The 20,295-nt window shown below is 44.8% G+C and overlaps 1 protein-coding gene across 1 annotated transcript in view; it reads right to left on the bottom strand.

The window, feature by feature from the left end:
• CACNA1A (calcium voltage-gated channel subunit alpha1 A) overlaps positions 1-20,295 on the bottom strand; it is a 313,214-nt gene that overhangs the window by 190,512 nt on the left and 102,407 nt on the right. The window contains exons 6-11 of the mRNA XM_068274204.1: positions 15,114-15,217; positions 13,244-13,359; positions 9,020-9,070; positions 6,749-6,841; positions 1,974-2,183; positions 892-1,004 (exon numbers count right to left, since the gene is read on the bottom strand). Of these exons, the coding sequence (XP_068130305.1) occupies positions 892-1,004; positions 1,974-2,183; positions 6,749-6,841; positions 9,020-9,070; positions 13,244-13,359; positions 15,114-15,217 (687 nt within the window). The remainder of the gene's footprint in view (positions 1-891; positions 1,005-1,973; positions 2,184-6,748; positions 6,842-9,019; positions 9,071-13,243; positions 13,360-15,113; positions 15,218-20,295) is intronic.

Genomic DNA, 20,295 nt, shown 5'->3' with positions numbered 1-20,295 from the left:
ATGCTCCTGCCTTCCCTATCTACTGCATGTAAGAATAACTACAGAGGTGATAACTTAAAGAGACTCTGTAACAAAATTTTCAGCCTTATTTTTTTCTATCCTATAAGTTCCTATACTTGTTCTAATGTGCTCTGGATTACTGCAGCCTTTTCTAGTTGCACTATCTCTGTAATATATCTAATCTTCTTTTCTTTGTCAAGCTTTGTCGACCCAGAAAGGAATGCACTGCCTCTGTGATAGGGAGAAGTTATGCACACCTCTCCACGCCCCCTGCAGGCTTTGTGTGTATGCTTTGTTTATTAGTCACAGACTAATAAAGGGAGCTGCCCATGCTGAGAAACTGTGAGAATCCCTGACTGGAGTTCACTATGTAATAAAAACTTGTAGTATACTGTAACATGATATATATATATATATATATATATATATATATATATACAAACATCACTTCCTGGTTAGCGGCCATGTTTTTTGTTTGTAAACACTGCCTACAACTGGCGATTAAAAGTCAGGATTGCGGCGGAAACGGCAAAGAGGGATCCAGGAGTTCACAGTGACTCGATTGGTATGTTTTTTATTGTACAAATCGGACAGTACTGATTCTCTTTAAGAACTGGAGTGCTAAGATAACACCCTCTCTGTGAAAACTTATCACTACACAGTAATAAAGCAAGCGTCTTTGGTAAACTTACAACAGAATAACCATAAGGTTTATTTACAGGCTTCTCTATATAAAGCAGCGGCTTTGTTCTGTATCTCCTGTCAGCAAACGACAGAAACCAATGATCCACAACAGTCTAGATAATATTACAAGTGTAACATTGCCAACTACAGGTCAGAAGTATGAACACCACAGATGGTATTTCAGTGACAACCTTTCCATATACTTACGGCACAGTCAAAGCAGTTAAACGAGGAATGAAAATAAGGCCTGGTTCCAAGACCGTACATTTTTATAAACATTTCGGACATAAAGAGCCCAAGGAAAATGAATTCTGCATAGTCTGCAAGGAGAGAAGAAACCACGGTCAGAACCTGCCAGAGTAAATCTTAGTTTTATATCTAGCTAAACCAGCAATGTGTATGCTTCCGAGTGACCTGCCTGATCATAGCTAAACCCATAAAGTCCACACTCTTAAAGGGAACATGAGGCACATGGAGGCTGCCTTATTTATTTCCTTTAAACAATACCAGTTGCCTGGCAGTCCTGCTGATCATTCTGGCATCAGTAGTGCCTGAATCACACACCTGAAACAAGCATGCAGCTAATCTTGTAAGATTTTTTGTTAGAAAACTTGCTTGTTCAGGGTCTATGGCTAAATGTATAAAAGACAGAGGATCATCAGGACAGCCAGGTAACTGGTATTATTTAAAGGAAACCTGAAGTATTAAAAAAAAAAGTGTTTCACTTACCTGGGGCTTCTGGCAGCCCCCTGCAGCCTCCCTGTGCCGGCGTCGTTACCAAAAAATCCTCCCGTTCTCCGCTGCGGCTCTGTTTTGCAGTCTTCAGTTGCTGCCCACTGTGCCTACGCGGCCCTGGCCTTGTGCGTCCTCGTTTACACTCCCGCTGCTGGGAGCATCCTGCACAGAACTTGGGTCATTCCCCTTTGACCTCTGGCCAAGGTTGTACTCCTTACCTTACTAGATATCCTAAAAACACACTGACTCTTAGTATGATTATAGTATTCTACCCCACTTCGTTTCCCTCTATTCCTGTGGATTGTAAGCTTGCAGGGGCAGGGCTCTCTCACGCCCTTTCGTGTTCTGAAATTAGTTATACATTTTATTCATTGTGTTACATTTGTCACTGTAATTACCAATTCTGTATGTTGTACCTATTCTGTATTTTGTATGTTGGTGTATACCGCTGTCTGTACTGTTATGTACCCCATATTTGTTTCTTACTTTGTACAACGCCACAGGATATGTTGGTGCTTTATGAATCAATAATAATAAACAATGCGGAAACTCACAGAGAAAATCAGATAGCTGTTCAGTCTGGCCGTAATGCACAATCGCCACGCACAGCGTGTTTAGTGCTACGAGGCCTAAAACCACCCAGTAAAAAGCCTGAGTCTTCACCATACGCCGAACGTAGATACGAAAGCGCCGCTCCTTCTTGTGTAAGTATGAGGAATTCTCCATCTTGGCACTTTTTATACTGGCACGGGCGAAGGGGGACCCTGCAACAACACACAAGAGGTGTGAGAACATTCATAAGGGATAACAGTCATCCTAGCACATATCACAAGAACAACAAGGTGGTGTAATAGAAAAAGAAACAATATATTCTGCTTTGTGCCTTAAAGTGAACACAAAACATTTTTAACATACAAAGTTTGGCACTAGTCTAGTTTAGGGGACCGAGCAGGAAACCTCATAGGGAAATTAAGCAAACGAGATTGGGTGGACAGCACCCTCTCAAACTGCTAGGTGGTACTAAACTACACCCACACTATTTGGCCAATCACAAAGCTTTGTGCTGTGGAGGGTGCTGTGTTTGGACAACTGTTCTCTATGAGGATTTTTGCCGGGTTCCCTAAAGTAGACTAGCACCAAAAGTTTGATACTTGCCTAGGGAGAAGATTCTGGATCCTCCAGAGGCTTCCCATGTCCTCCTCGAGGCCCCTGATGCGGCGCTGAAACTCTCGGACACTTTGCAGCCCCGCCCCTCTTTGTGCACGGGCGTGACTTGTGCCTGCTCAAGTACGGCCGAGCCTTTGCAGTAGCAAAGGTTCATTTTGTGCACTAATAAAATAAATATATTTATGTTTTATATTTGAAAAAGAAAACATTTTATTTGTCCAGCTACCCAGCAAGCCCTCCAGTGTTCACACCCTCCCATTGCCTTCCTTTGATGACCCTCACAGCTTTGGGGGCCCATCTCACAAGGGTCATAAAACAAGTGTGGACATCATATTCTTCACACCCATAACAAGTGTGTCCATGTAAAGGCATGATCTAAAAAATGGACCCCTGTATAGGAGGGAGTGAAGTAGTAATTGGGGCCCTCTTGCAGCTCTGGGCCCCCCTGGTTGCAGGAGCTGCCCCTGTAGTTACCCTCCTGCTACCAAGGGTTCCGACTAGGAAGGGTTCGGTGAATGCACATGCAAAACTTGTAGAGATCCATACCTTCAACAAGGTTAATAATTGCTGGTCCAGAGGCTTCCCTCTACCTAGGTAAGTAGCTAACTGTTTTTTTTTATGCAACTCGGGTACACTTTAAAGGGAAGGTCCGAGCACAATAAAAATAAAAAATCCACTTTCCTCAGGCTTCCTCCAGCCCCTTGCAGCCGCCCTGTGCCCTCGCCGCAGCTCCGGTGGCTCCTGGTCTTCTCCGGTGCAGATGCTGACCTCGCCAGGTCAGGATTTGTTTGGGCTTCACCATGCGGCTCACTGACGTCATCAGGACTGTACTGCGCAAGCGCAGAACTACTGCGCCTGCACAGTGCAGTCCGGATGATGTCAACGTGACTCTGACCAGTGGGCATCTTGCGCCGGAGGGGACCCTGGTCCACCGGCGGGGAGTGGAGCTGCGGCGAGGGCACAGGACGGCTGGCAGGGGCTGGAGGAAGCCCCAAGTAAGTAGATTTTTTTTAGTTTTAAGGTGCTCGGATGTGTCCTTTAAGGCTCACCTAATCCCAAAACTGAACAAAGCAAATTCTGAAAACAATCATCTTGATTAAAGTAAATGTGGGAAATGGACTTTTTTTTAGTGTGAGACTTCCTCTGTGTGGCAGTATTTGCCTGTAGTTGCATAATTGTCTCCTGTAGGCTAAAGGCTCCTACACACGCCTGACTGCAGCCGACGACGGGTCCGTCGGCACCTCCCGCTGGGCGGGTTTTCAGCAGACAGTACAGCGTGCGTACAGTCTGTCGGCGGACTGATAAGGCTGTTTCTGAACGATCCGCCAGGCGGATCATTCAGAAACAGCCTTATCAGTCTGCAGACTGACTGTACACACGCTGTACTGTCTGCTGAAAACCCACCCAGCGGGAGGTGCTGACGGACACGTCGTTGGCTGCAGTCAGGCGTGTGTACGAGCCTTAAAGCCCCATACACACACTCAACTTTTCTTGTGAAACACCTAAAACAAATCTCTTGCTTTTGTTCAAGCAGCTGACAAGACTGATAAGAAGTCAATTCAACATTTGGATTGACTTCTTATCAGTCTTATCAGCTGCTTAAACTATAGCAAGAGATTTTTTTTTGGGTGTTTCACAAGAAAAGTTGTGAGAGCCTTAAGGGGCCCATACACTCAGCCGATTTTCTGGCCGACCGATCGATCCCGATCGATCGATTGATCGTCTGCAAATCGGTTGACCAATCGACCGATCGATGGCCGATTTCGATCGATTTCGATGTATTTCCATCGAACTGGCAGGGTGAAAAATTTAGGTCGATCTGATGAGATTGCTTATCAGTTTGCATTGGCCTTAATGGAAATCTGATGGCAAAAAAATGCCATCAGATCGAATTTCAATAGATTTCAAACTGAAATCTATTGGAATTCTATCCTGGTAAAAAATGTTCTAAAAACGCATCAGATAGATCATCAGATGCATTTCTTATCTATCTGCTGCCAATCTGACGAGTGTATGGGCACCTTTAAGCCCCGTCTACACGGGGAGATGTTGAGGAGATGTTGTGGCGATCCGGCGGCTCGATTAGCCGCCGGATCGCCTCTTCCACGTCCCCGCGCGTGCCCGCCGCGTCCCCGCTCGCCGCGCATGCGCCGCATTCGATTCCCCGCTCGTCCCCGCCGGCGCCGCTTATCTTCCGCTCGATTCCCTGCCATTGTCCCCTCGCGGAGAGCAAGCAGGGAATCGGCGGAAGCAAGATCCGTCCTGTCGGATCTTATCAATCGAGCCGCATCAGCTCGATTGATAAGGAGCATCGCGGCCGCATCTACGCGTGTAGATGCGGCTTAAAAGACTGCTGTTGAGTGTGTATATGGGGCTGAAGATCCTGTTATTTCCTGTCAGAAGAAATGAGAGCTTACATCTACTTCCTGTGAATTATAAGGTCCCTCCTCCTCATGCAGACACATGGCTTTCACCACAGTGCTGCTAATCTGGGAAATCTAGCTTGGCTTCTATTGTCCTTCCTACTCGGGGTGTCAAGCAGGTGAGCGCCGGGAGGCGCTAAAAAAATTCACTCACAAAATCGCAAAACACTGGTGTCAGCGATTGCGATTTTAGATGTGAACAAGGCCTTTATCATTTTTAAAAGTACTATTGTACAAAAATAAGAAATTTTATTAATTATGTTATTTTCAGTACAGTTCCTCTTTCAATCCTGAAAAAAAGACAAGAAACAACTTTCCCAATCAGAAATAAGGAGAACAGATAAAGTAATCATAGCGTTCCATATGGAAACCTAACACTTAATTTGAAGTGAGCTTTTCCTTTTCGTTTCAAATGGGCCACTGTCCCGAAAAATGGTAAAATTTCGAATACATGTAAACGCATACAAATAAGTAGTCAGTTTCTTCCAGAGTAAAATGAGCTATACATTTATTTTTCTCCTATGTTGCTTTCACTTACAGTAGTTAGTAGAAATCTGACGGAATGGCCAATTTTTTTGACTAGTCCATTGGTTCATGGGGGATTCTCAGTATTTAATTTATTCTTTACAAAAGCAGTCCCTGGAGAGGATCTCTACAATGACGCAGGCCAGCCTCCTACCTGTTTGCATACTACTCTGGCGGTTGGACTGAGCAACTGTCATTCACAAAGTGCTTTTTGAAAATATAGAATCCCTAAAGGTGTCAACACGCCCTACAATTAAAAGATCCAATTTTCCACCAATTCGATAATTTCAATCAGTTGTCCCAAAAAATCGAGAGCTTTTCTTTGTTTTTGCTCGATAAATCCGATCAAATTTCCCGTTTTTTTATTTTTTTTTATTTTTGGAGATTGGACATGTTCGAAATTTCAGACCAACTTTATCAACAATTGTGTGGTATGTGATGGATTGTCAATTACTTGATGTACAGTTCCAATCATTTTTTTCTGGGCTTTCAATTATTTTATTCATGATTGGGGAAAAACTGAACATAGGTATGTGGTACATTGGTCAGATTTTTTAATTGTTACAATCAGCAAAAATTGATTGCTATTCTTGAATTGAATAGATATTTAACAAATTGTATAGTGTGGCCACCTTAAAGCGGACCCAAACCAAACATTTTTTTAATTAAAAATATGTAGTTGCACCACTCTGACACATACAAAGATAAATAAACACTCCTTCAAACCTATGAGCATTTCAGTGCATGCATTTCACCCTTCTCTTTTCATAGCTAGGGTTATACTGGGGGCAGCCATTAGCAATTCCTCCTTTGCCAGACACCATCTACTCCACCAGTTTGCCGGAAAAATCCTGGCAATTTGAAAGGAAGGGAGGGGTTCTTCCAATAAATGTAAAATATTTTATATTTGTCATCATGTAGCTGAAAAAATGCTGCTATTTATTGTTATAATTTAGAAAATAGATTCTATTTCTGAAATCTTGTATTTTTAATTTGGGTCCACTTTAAGAATTCCCCATAAGGAGATGGGCTAGTCCATAACATGTAAGTTCTGTCAGATTTCTACTACCTACTGTAAGTGACTGCAACATAGGAGAAAAGTAAATTCTAGCACGTTTACTTTGGGAGAAATTTACTTTTTATTAATGTGTTTTCATGTACCGTATTTTAATTTTGGATAATGGTCCTTTAACTGGAGCTGGACAGACACTCACCCACTGCAGTGATATCTCCGATGACCTCCTCCCCCTCATCGGCATTCAGCAGCTCGGTCTTGTTTTTTTTGATTGTGGGCCTCCGCAGTGCTCCTGCGTTTATAGAAAAAGGAAGTATATCAGTCGCTGACGTTTATATGCATTGATTAGCTACGCATTTATGATGTACCAATCATCTTAAGATAGTGTAATCTGCCGCTCTGTAGACAGACTCAATTATTTAGACAGCTCAGCGGAATCGAGTGACATCACTGCCGGGTCACAGACGCTATAGCAATGCCACTAGTTCATACAGCTCAGCGGAATCCAGTGACATCACTGCCAGGTCCCAGACGCTACAGCGATGTCACTAGTTCATACAGCTCAGCGGAATCCAGTGACATCACTGCCAGGTCCCAGACGCTACAGCGATGTCACTAGTTCATACAGCTCAGCGGAATCCAGTGACATCACTGCCAGGTCCCAGACGCTACAGCGATGTCACTAGTTCATACAGCTCAGCGGAATCCAGTGACATCACTGCCAGGTCCCAGACGCTACAGCGTGTCACTAGTTCACACAGCTCAGCGGAATCGAGTGACATCACTGCTAGGTCCCTGACGCTACAGCGATGTCACTAGTTCACACAGCTCAGTGGAATCCAGTGACATCACTGCCGGGTCCCTGAGGCTACAGCGATGTCACTAGTTCACACAGCTCAGCGTAATCCAGTGACATCAGACGATATATGGGCAGATTGACCAAGAGACAGATTTCTCTCTGATTGAATGCAATCTGTTGGCTGTTCATACACCTCAGGCCGATTTCCAATCAATTTCAGCATGAAATCTCTCGGGAATCATCCTTGCGGCGCTGCATCTGCCACCTTGCTGCCCACATACAGTAAAATGTTCCCGTCCGGGACAGTATACTTTACCTGTCCATGGCCGCCGCTGGCTCTGGGCTCCGTGCGCATACAAGCGCCCCACATGGTTGTCGGTGTATTAGAGGGCACGTGTGTGATGTCACACAAGCGCCCGCATTACGCCAGCAACCACGTGTGAAGACGTACCGTATACTGCCCCGGACGGGAACATTTTACATTGGGGGGACATCGCCAGGGGGCTCCGTCTCGTTTGCCGCTCGTCGCGATAACTCACGCTGTTACCGCCGCGCACCCAATCATGCAAGTCGACCCTACATCTTGCAGCATGTTTGATCGATACATGCGACCAATTTCGCCTTGAAACTGGTCGCATCATCGATCGGGCATGCTCTTGGTGGCCCCGATTTTCATCCGTTCCAATTAAATTATTCGAATCAGATGGTCGCCTGATGTATATGGCCACCTTTACTTATTTTTCACCATAACTAGTGCATGAGATGAACAAATACCATAAGGAGAAATCATTCATGAGATAAACAGAGAAGGAGAAATTAGTTAACTCAAATAAGGAGCTAAAGCATGGGTTAAGTCAGTTAAAGGAATACTTAAGTCTAAAGAAAAAAAATGAGATTTACTCACCCGGGGCATCCCTCAGCCCCCTGAAGCTGGATGGTGCCCTCGCAGCCCCGCTCCGATCGTCCTGTCCCCGCCGGCGGCTACTTCTGGGTTCGGCGACAGCCGCTGACAGGCTGGGAACGCGAGTGATTTTCCGCGTTCCCAGCTGCTATATCACCCTCTGTGCTGCTATAGCATAAATGTTATACGCTATAGCAGCATAGAGGGTGGTATAGCGGCTGGGAACGCAGAAAATCACTCGCGTTCCCAGCCTGTCGGCGGCTGTCGCCGAACCCGGAAGTAGCCGCCGGCGGGGACAGGACGATCGGAGCAGGGCTGCGAGGGCACCATCCAGCTTCAGGGGGCTGAGGGATGCCCTGGGTGAGTAAATCTCTTTTTTTTTTTTAGACTTAAGTATTCCTTTAAGAAGAAATAAATTGTGAGTTAACAAGGAAGGGCCGGTTCACATGGGGTTCAAGCAGCATCCCGATCAGCGGCGTCTCCTTCGGGGGCTTTCGTAGGCTTTTGGTGGGGCCGCCCGATACAAACATTCCCATTCACTTGAATGGGAGCGTTTAACAACGAGTCCTGGACACTGACAGTAAACACCCGCCAAGCGTCCCTGTGAACCACCCTTAAGTCAGATAATTTAACAGCAAAACTTTAAGACTCAGCCCCCTTCCCTGCTTAGGTTATGAATGAGGTAAGACTTTAATAGAATTACATTTTACATTTTCATGTACAAAAGTACAGTAGTGTTCAGAATCATTTCTCTTTCATATCTACGTTACCATCATAAGGAAGTCTTTCCACGTCGCTATCGTCTTCTGCAAGAATTACTTCTAGAGGCAGAAAAGAAAACAAGATGAAGAACAAAACTGGAGGCACTGCTGAAAACAGAACGAACCTGCGAAATGCAGATAGTAAAATGACTCAATGCAAAGAGTCCTTCCATGCGTTAGCTGTGTGCGCTGTGCTGAGCTGTAACCCTATGCTGGAGCGCTAAAGTCATTCCTTATCCGCTAAAAATGCACGCATGACGCATCAGTAGTACATTATGCGCTGTAACCAAGGAATTGAACAGGCCCCTTTTATAATAACCAGTTCCTATGACACTGCCACCTGGCAATGAATGAAACAACTGGATTTTTTTGGCCTGGCCATTACCCACATGCCCACCTTGGTAACTCATCTTCTCCACATTCAGCACAAAAAGTACTAAACGGAGTGCATGGTTAGGTGGGTACACACCTGTGGTTGATGTTTCCCATCTGGGATCGGAACCTGATGCCCTTGGGCGACATCGCTGAGCTGACCGGTACAGACGAGTGTCCCCTGCACTATGTAGCTGAAGGCATGTACTGTAGCTATGCGAGGGGGGGGCTGAGGGACGATGGAGCGGTGTGTATGCGACGTCACGATTGGTCGCCGATCAGGTGAGTAGATCCGCTCGGCAGATAACTCGGGGGTCAGCGGCTGCTGTATACACCGTTGATTGTTGGCTGAGGATTATCTGCAGCCTCAGCCAACTTTAGTCAAGTGGGTGTACAAGCCTTCTGGGAAATACTGGTTTAGGAGATGTATTGTGACACTACAGGGCATACGGCAAGCCTTGTCCTAGCAAGAAGGGCCTTGAAAAGAGAGTTTGGAAACACAACGCACAGCTTACAATCTAAGGGCTTGTTCAGAACGTTTTGCGTGGTTTTTTTTTTTTTAGCTCTGGCGATTTTTAAAAAACGTCCTGAAATCGATAGTGCAATGAATCCTTATGGGATAGTTCATATCAGCACGTTTCGTCCGCTTTCCGCTCAGCAAAGCGCTGCATGTACCATTTTTGGGGCGATTTTGCTACAATGGAAGGTATAGGGAAAACACAAAACGCTCACAAATCGCTTTATCTAACGATTATCTGGCGATTACGTTAGCGCTTTTATGAATAAATACATTGGGCTCGATTCACAAAAGAGTGCTAACTGATAGCACGTCCGTTTTCGCGTTTTGCGCAATCGTGAATTTTCGCGTGCAAACAATATAGTTTTCGCGTGCAAATGCGAATTTTCACGTAAAACTATATCGTTTGCGCGTGAAACCGGTATCGTTTCATGCAAAAATTCACAATCTCGCGCAACGCGAAAATTTGCCCGAAAACGGCCGTGCTATCAGTTAGCACTCTTTTGTGAATCAAGCCCATTGTATTTATTCATTCCCGGGTGAAAGAGTTCACTTCCTGACTGAAGTCAGGAAGTGAAAAAACGGAATCGCTCTGCAAAAGCACTTACAAAGCGTTTTGTACAAAATCGTACTCTGCATAAAAATGTATGATAATAATTGTCTTTAGCTGTGGATGGTTTATCTGAGGCTGTAAATGTGTGAGCAGTGTTCTCCCCAGGCTCTTTTAGCCGGATTCTCCACCTGGCTAGTTTTGATGAGCACCCGGCTGTCATCAGCTCACCTCCTCCTATGATGTAAGCAGAGTTGTGCACAGAAGCACTGGCTCTGCATTCTCTCATCGCTACCCACCCGGCTACTTTTTCATGCCACCCGGCTGGAAAAAAAATTCTAGGGAGATCACTGTGTGAGTAATATATTATTGATAGCTAATGCCTGTCATATGCTGGGGAACTGCTGGGAATACTTGGCTCTGTACAGTGCTCGGTAGTTATGAGCGGCCCCAGGAGGGGGCAGTAGAGACTGATGTAGTGTTGCAGGAACAGCAGATAAGAGGTCCTCCTATGGGCAAAAGGCATAAGATATCATTATACAGACCACTCCATGCGCTGTGAGTCATAAATTAACATCTGAAATGGACAGGTCTTGACTGTGTTATAAATAGGGAAAAACTAAAGCTTGGCTGAACTGATATACAAACATAGGGCTGGTGCACACCAAGCACGATTCTGAGCGCTTTAAAAAAAAGCTGGGCTAATGTATTTCAATGGGATGGAGCACACCAGAGCTGTGAGCTTTTCTCCCAGATGCAAACGCAAGTCCTGTTCAGTTACAGCTCTACTGTAACAAAATATAAAAAAAAAGCTACACCAAAATGCTCCAAAAATCGCTAGACATGTTTCAAAAATCACTAGGCACATGCCTAGAATCGCTCTGAAAATTCACTTCAAAAAGCGCTGAGCGTTTGCGATTACGCTAGTGCTCTTTGGTGTGCAGCACTGGGCTATACATAATGACAGATGCTTTCTACCGTTTACTACCATTGATTTATCTAGCGACAGCATCTTATATATATATATATATATATATATATATATATATATATATATATATATATATATATATATATATATGTGTGTGCTTGTGTATATATATATATATATATATATATATATATATAGTATATATACACAAGCACACACATATATATATATATACTATATACTATGTATGTATATATATATATATATATATATATACATATATATATATATATATATATATATATATATATATAAAAGATGCTGTCGCTAGATAAATCGATGGTAGTAAACCCCTCCTCACGTGGGGAGTTTTAGCCCTTTTGCACACATAGCACATTGCATGGCAGTACTCTCCCCCGCCACAGTGGCCATTGATCCCAATGGGAGGGATCACAGTGCCCCCAGTGTGATGTGATGCGGTGGAAGTAGTCTGGCCGATGCAGAAGCTGCAGCGGATTGCCGAGTGGTAGATTTCCGATTGGTACCACGTGGCGGATGACTATATGGGAGTCAATGACACTGCAAGCAATCTTTATAGATTGTTGCGGTAGTGGTGCAGCAAGCATGCGCATACGGTAAAGCCTAGTGTCGCACTTCCTGTCTGGAAGTGTGCACAAGACTGAGGGGTCAGGTGTTTCTGACGTCATTGGCTCACACATTTGGGGGGCAGGGCCACGCAGATTTGCCTGTTGCCCGGTGGCGCAGTCTGCCGCAGAGAACAAAATGGTGCGGTGCACTGCAGTAGGCTCTTCTGCAGCCACAATCAATAATGTACAATTACTACCTTACTGAGTCTTTGAGTCTGCTCCTCTATGAGAAGACAGCTGAACCCCTTTGTTTACATATACTCCACCTGCCACCCCCAGATCTATGCCCACCTAACGCAAACATTAAGTAACAGCCCAATAAAGAGTACCTGTCCTCTCGCTAGACAGTAAGACAGCATGTAATTGGCCTTACTGTCCTCTCCCTGAATCTGGCTTCAACTCACGTTGATGCCAGAGCCCTCCACAACCCTATCCTATGATGGTAAGACCCCTATTGAGCATCTGTGTGTGGGGGGGACCCCGAGGCTGCCAGGATATGGCCACTTTCACCTTACACTCTATTATACATGTAATTCATTTCAAAATAGCATTTGATTTCAAGCACAAATTTGAAAAAGCAAACCGCACGCAAATTCAGTTATGTATGAACAGCCCCTCATTTAAAGTGAATCTGAGGTGAGTATGAACTGATGAGATAGACTATTATATCCCATGGTTTTATTTTATATTTAAACATCTACAAACTAGATTTAATGTTTTATTGTCTCTGCTCAATGACAGTCTATTAAGTGTCCAAGAATTAAAATACAGTACATGGACTGTTGACCTTTTTCTATCTCTCCCTTGCGCTCAGAAGTATTATTCTGCCAGGTAAAAAGTTATGGCTGTAATTTGCTTGTCAGTGAGGTTTACTATATTCCTGACAAGGTTCCAACAAGACAGAAGCTGTCACTTGCATTCCTGTAAATTAACTCTTTCAGGTATCAAAATAAAAAAGAGAAACAGCCTGGTTATTAATATATTTTGTGCTGTACATACACGTTTACCTCATCATGTCACATGTCACCTCAGGCTCAGGTACACTTTAAATAACCCCCTGCAAGATTTGAGCCTTTGTAGAACTAAATTTGGCATTTTTGACCATTCTTTGCTGATTGGGAGTAGACCATGGGAAAAGTTATGAGTGATTTCAGAACAGCACAAAACATGTTGGTACTCTCACACAATATACATCTAGCGAGTCACATGACTTCACCTGCTTTGGATATCCATTCCATGTAACCGTTCAGCTCCCTCTCAATCTGCTGCTGTCTCCTCAGCTTCATGAACGCCCTGCGGTTCTCTACCCGCTCCCTTTCTTTGGCGAACTCCCTGCGGGAGACAAAAGATTTCAGTACATAACCTCCGCATTGTACGGCATTGTGTTCTAAAACCAGAGATATTCACCTGTCTGCCACGAGCACAGATAGTCCATGAGAGGCTGATCATTCCAGCTCATTTGCAGCTTGTTACTGTACTTCCTGTTGATTTTGATTGGCTCAATTTTAAGCTGTGGAATTTGCATTGAATTTGCATGTGAGCCAGAATTAAAGTGGCACTATGGCTAAATTCTTCATTTTAAGTCCCTTTAACATAAAGATTTTTATGTGTACATTGGGCAGCATGGTGGCGTAGTGGTTAGCTCTCTCGCCTTGCAGCGCTGGGTCCCTGGTTCGAATCCCAGCCAGGGCACTATCTGCAAAGAGTTTGTATGTTCTCTCCGTGTCTGCGTGGGTTTCCTCCGGGCACTCCGGTTTCCTCCCACATTCCAAAAACATACAGATAAGTTAATTGGCTCCCACTAAAATTAGCCCTAGACTATAGTACTATGAGTACATCGCTGTCTTGCGCTGTACGGCGGCTGCAGCCTGCAAAGAGCTCGAGTCGGAATTCGGCAGTTTTGAAACTGAATGAAGACTGCTGCTATTTTTAACATTTGTATCAGTGGCTCGGTTTTTGATCCGGGCCAAAAAACGGAGCCACGGATACGTTTTTAAAATAAGTGTGAACCTACTCTAAAACAGAGCTGCGTGACTGTTCACTGATCAAGGTATACTATCACCGGAAGCAATCTCCTGATCAAGGTATACTATCACCTGAAGCGATCTCCTGATCAAGGTATACTGTCACCTGAAGCGATCTCCTGATCAAGGTATACTATCACCTGAAGCGATCTCCTGATCAAGGTATACTGTCACCTGAAGCGATCTCCTGATCAAGGTATACTATCACCTGAAGCAATCTTCTGATCAAAGGTATACTATCACCGGAAGCAATCTCCTGATCAAGGTATACTATCACCTGAAGCGATCTCCTGATCAAGGTATACTATCACCTGAAGCGATCTCCTGATCAAGGTATACTATCACCTGAAGCAATCTCCTGATCAAGGTATACTATCACCTGAAGCGATCTCCTGATCAAGGTATACTATCACCTGAAGCGATCTCCTGATCAAGGTATACTATCACCTGAAGCAATCTTCTGATCAAAGGTATACTATCACCGGAAGCAATCTCCTGATCAAGGTATACTATCACCTGAAGCGATCTCCTGATCAAGGTATACTATCACCTGAAGCGATCTCCTGATCAAGGTATACTATCACCTGAAGCAATCTCCTGATCAAGGTATACTATCACCTGAAGCGATCTCCTGATCAAGGTATACTATCACCTGAAGCGATCTCCTGATCAAGGTATACTATCACCTGAAGCGATCTCCTGATCAAGGTATACTATCACCTGAAGCAATCTCCTGATCAAGGTATACTATCACCTGAAGCGATCTCCTGATCAAGGTATACTATCACCTGAAGCGATCTCCTGATCAAGGTATACTATCACCTGAAGCAATCTCCCGATCAAAGGTATACTATCACCTGAAGCAATCTCCTGATCAAAGGTATACTATCACCTGAAGCAATCTCCTGATCAAGGTATACTATCACCTGAAGCAATCTCAAAAAGATATTTCAGGTGACATGGATCCCAAGTGTTGTACGCAGCTTTAGAAAGTGCAGATTGGGCTTCTGAGCGAAACTGTTATTTTCATAATCCTTTTGGTACAAATCCATCTGTACTTACCCAGAAAGGACACCCAGAACAAGGTTAAGCATAAAGAAGGAGCCAATGATGATCAGGGGGATAAAGTACAGCCAGTTCCAGGCACTGCCAAACACATCGTTACTCTGCAAAGACAAGAACACAAGGAAGAGTATAGTGAGTGCTAGAGAAGACACAGCACGAGAGTGACAAGCCATTAGTCTATATGACGGATAACAGGAGAGACTGATAGAGAAGACACAGCACGAGAGTGACAAGCCATTAGTCTATATGACGGATAACAGGAAGCACTAGTAAAGCCGTACTCAACTGCAACAAACTGGCACTTAGTGTGAAAACAAAAGTATTTGTAGGAGACCTGACTTTTAAAGTGTAACTGTCGTGCATAAAATCAAAAATCAATTCTTTATTTTTATCTGGTAAACAAGTAATACGGATGCTAACCAGACAATCCAAAACTTAAAGGATACCGAAGTGACATGTGACATGATGAGATAGACATGTGTATGTACAGTGCCTAGCACACAAATAACTAGGCTGGGTTCCTTTTTTTCTTTCTCTGCCTGAAAGAGTTAAATATCAGTTATGTAAGTGGCTGACTCAGTCCTGACAGGAAGTGACTACAGTGTAACCCTCACTGAAAAGAAATTCCCCTTTTTACCTCTTTCCTGCTCTCAGAAGTAATTTTCTGCTAGGAAAGTGTTTTAGAGTTGGAATTTCTTATCCGTGAGGGTCACACTGTAGTCACTTCCTGTCTGAGTCAGGACTGAGTCAGCCACTTACATACCTGATATTTAACTCTTTTAGGCAGAGAAAGAAAAAAAGGAACACAGCATAGTTATTTGTGTGCTAGGCACTGTACATACACATGTCTATCTCCTCATGTCACATGTCACTTCGGGTATCATTTAACCACCCTGGCGTTCTGATTAAATCGCCAGGGTGGCTGCGGGAGGGTTTTTTTTAAATAAAAAAAAAACTATTTCATGCAGCCAACTGAAAGTTGGCTGCATGAAAGCCCACTAGAGGGCGCTCCGGAGGCGATCTTCCGATCGCCTCCGGCGCCCAGAATAAACAAGGAAGGCCGCAATGAGCGGCCTTCCTTGTTTTGCTTATATCGTCGCCATAGCGACGAGCGGAGTGACGTCATCGACGTCAGCCGACGTCCTGACGTCAGCCGCCTCCGATCCAGCCCTTAGCGCTGGCCGGAACTTTTTGTTCCGGCTGCGCAGGGCTCAGGCGGCTAGGGGGGCCCTCTTTCGCCGCTGCTCGCGGCGAATCGCCGCAGAGCGGCGGCGATCAGGCAGCACACGCGGCTGGCAAAGTGCCGGCTGCGTGTGCTGCACTTTATTTGATAAAAATCGGCCCAGCAGGGCCTGAGCGGCAGCCTCCGGCGGTGATGGACGAGCTGAGCTCGTCCAGACCGCTCAGGAGGTTAACATCACTATTACTTTTTATGTTGATAAATCATAATTCCCCAGTTTACCTGACTCTCAGGTACTTTTGCCACTCAAAGGAAGTTGCAGCGCATGCTGGGTTGTCTTTTTTGCTTTTTTACTAAAGCTACATACACACATACGACAACGATCGTTCGTTGTGAACGACAAACGATCTTTTAATTGATGAAAGGACGACCTAAGTAAAGTTAGCTTTTAAAGGTGCGTAACGATAACGATCTGATCGTTTGTTAACGAACGATCCGGAACAACGTCACATACTGTTCCTGGAAGTGACATCATAGCAAGTTCTGCCTGTACGTAACGAACGGCTCAAAACGTACGTTACACTGTAAAACTAACGTTACGTATATGACATTACAGTACAAGATTTCATACGGTAGGTATGTAGGTAGAGCATTTACATAATATGCGTTGACAAAACATACAAAAACACACTCTGTCCTGTTAAAATAACAATTATGGTATAATATTGTAGCAATTAACGTGTCACAGGACACATTCATAGAACGAACGTTACATCACGAAAAGCAACTGTTGCGCTTGCGCATAAAAATGAAAGGTTCTATGGAGATACAACGAAATGTGCATGTCAAGCCTAGTACGAACGACCATTTTCTAACGATGTACTACTTTTGCAAACGATCGTCGTTTAAAAAAATCCGTCAAGGCAGATCTTTTGCTTTTAACGATCTAGCTCGTCCATCATTTGGGTTAATGGTCGTTGGATTTTTTTTTAAACAATCGTCATTTGAAATGATCGGGGAACGATTGTTTCAAACGACTATAGTCGCATGTGTGTACGCAGCTTTACCCCTTAGACTTAACTAATGCAGCCTGATTGGCTGAACCCTCTTTCCCTCCTGTTTTCCCCTCCCATACCTCTGTTCCTCTCCGATTGGCCAATATTTCTCATGCTGAGACTATGCACTTTCTATAGTGGAGGGTGGGCAATGCATACACAATTGGGCAGAGGAGAGTAAGAGAGGAAATGACATAAGGATTGGCTTCAATATAGCCACAGTTAAAATGGGAAATGCTAAGAAGGATTTTCTCTTTTTTTACTGTCATAAAATTACTAAAATTAAAACGTGGACAGTGCAATACATCTGTTATGTAAGTAGAGCAGGTATTTATCTACTTATATATGTGGGGTTTTTTTTCTGAGATTGTATGGCTGACAGCTCCTCTTTAAAGTAATGCTGAAAGCTGCTCTAGCTGTTGGTCTGAGGAACCTCACATCCTCTTATGGAGGAGCATTTCCGGCATTTATCTGTACACATCGGCCAGAACGGCCATAGGCAGCAGCCCACTGGGAATAACTGTACTGAATGTGTGACACTGGCTTATATATAGCTTATATAATGAATTGCCTCACCTTACTTATTTTTCCACTTAAAGTGTAGCCGGGGCCAGTCGGCGCATGCACAGTGTGCCCTGACTGGCCAAACTTACGGGGCTTCTACCAAGAGAAGGAGGAGGCGGAGGAAGATGGCGTGGGAGCGATCTGTGCGGAGGGGCTGGAGGAAGCCCCAGGTATGTATAAAACTTTTATACAGTGGGTTGCAAAAGTATTCGGCCCCCTTGAAGTTTTCCACATTTTGTCACATTACTGCCACAAACATGCATCAATTTTATTGGAATTCCACGTGAAAGACCAATACAAAGTGGTGTACATGTGAGAAGTGGATCAAAAATCATACAGGATTCCAAACATGTTTTACAAATAAATAACTGCAAAGTGGGGTGTGCGTAATTATTCGGCCCCCTGAGTCAATACTTTGTAGAACCACCTTTTGCTGCAATTACAGCTGCCAGTCTTTTAGGGTATGTCTCTACCAGCTTTGTACATCTAGAGACTGAAATCCTTGCCCATTCTTCTTTGCAAAACAGCTCCAGCTCAGTCAGATTAGATGGACAGCGTTTGTGAACAGCAGTTTTCAGATCTTGCCACGGATTTTCGATTGGATTTAGATCTGGACTTTGATTGGGCCATTCCAACACATAGATATGTTTTGTTTTAAACCATTCCATTGTTGCCCTGGCTTTATGTTTAGGGTCATTGTCCTGCTGGAAGGTGAACCTCCGCCCCAGTCTCAAGTCTTTCGCAGTCTCCAAGAGGTTTTCTTCCAAGTTTGCCCCGTATTTGGCTCCATCCATCTTCCCATCAACTCTGACCAGCTTCCCTGTCCCTGCTGAACAGAGCATGATGCTGCCACCACCATATTTGACAGTGGGGATGGTGTGTTCAGAGTGATGTGCAGTGTTAGGTTTCAGCCACACATTGCGTTTTGCATTTTGGCCAAAAAGTTCCATTTTGGTCTCATCTGACCAGAGCACACCTTCTTCCACATGTTTGCTGTGTCCCCCACATGGCTTATGGCAAACTGCAAATGGGACTTCTTATGCTTTCTGTTAACAATGCCTTTCTTATTGCCATAAATTCCAACTTTGTACAGTGCATGACTAATAGTTGTCCTATGGACAGAGTCTCCCACCTGAGCTGTAGATCTCTGCAGTTGGTCCAGAGTCACCATGGGCCTCTTGACTGCATTTCTGATCAGCGCTCTCCTTGTTCGGCCTGTGAGTTTAGGTGGACGGCCTTGTCTTGGTAGGTTTACAGTTGTGCCATACTCCTTCCATTTCTGAATGATCGCTTGAACAGTGCTCCGTGGGATGTTCAAGGCTTTGGAAATCTTTTTGTAGCCTAAGGCCCGGTTCACATTAGCGGTGGCCGTCCGGAATCGCCGTGCCGGAGCCGGACCGCTTTCAGAACGGACGGAACGGACGCACGGCATGGCAATGAAAGCCTATGCGTCCGTTCACATGCGTCCGTTCTGCCGGACCGGAGCCGGACCGGATCCGGGCCGGATCCGGACTCCGGCGTCCGTTCCAACATGCGCTATTTTTTGGTCCGGCTCCTCCGGCAGCCGTATCCGGAGCGGAGCCGGACTGCACCATCCGGCCAATACAAAGCAATGAGAGCCGGAGAGCGCACAACACACTGGCTACAAAAAACGGACGTTCTACCCCACTTCCTATGCATTTTGGATGGGGACCACATGGGCCCAGCGAAGAGTGGGGCAGCAGCGATTTCATGCTGGAGCTCTTTTTGCCAGCAACATGTCTGATATGTCTGAAGGAGGCGAACAACAGAGAGAATTCCCAGGTTTACGAGTAAAAAATGCCTGGATCCATGGTCCCAACTGCAGTCTCTGTATCCACGGATGGTCTCCACACGTCCACCTGTCTCCAACAATGACCCCAGACCCTTCTGCTGACCTCCCAGACCCCAGGTAATTAAAAGGATGTTATCTCCTTAAGAAACCGGATCCGGACCGCAACCGTGTTCACACCGCACGGAAACCGGATGCAAACGGACCGGATCCGGATAGGAACCGTACGGATCAGGTCCGGTCCGGATACGGTGCGGTCCGGACATCCGGTGCGGTTTTTACTAAACCGCAAGTGTGAACGGGGCCTAAGCCTGCTTTAAATTTCTCAATAACTTTATCCCTGACCTCTCTGGTGTGTTCTTTGGACTACATGGTGTTGTTGCTCCCAATATTCTCTTAGACAACCTCTGAGGCCCTCACAGAGCAGCTGTATTTGTACTGACATTAGATTACACACAGGTGCACTCTATTAAGTCATTAGCACTCATCAGGCAATGTCTATAGGCAACTGACTGCACTCAGATCAAAGGGGGCCGAATAATTATGCACACACCACTTTGCAGTTATTGA

Source organism: Hyperolius riggenbachi, chromosome 3 (genome assembly GCF_040937935.1).
Source record: "Hyperolius riggenbachi isolate aHypRig1 chromosome 3, aHypRig1.pri, whole genome shotgun sequence".
In the NCBI taxonomy this organism is placed as follows: Eukaryota; Metazoa; Chordata; class Amphibia; order Anura; family Hyperoliidae; genus Hyperolius; species Hyperolius riggenbachi.
Note: the sequence above shows the minus strand (reverse complement) of the source record. Positions and strands in the feature narration are given on the sequence as shown.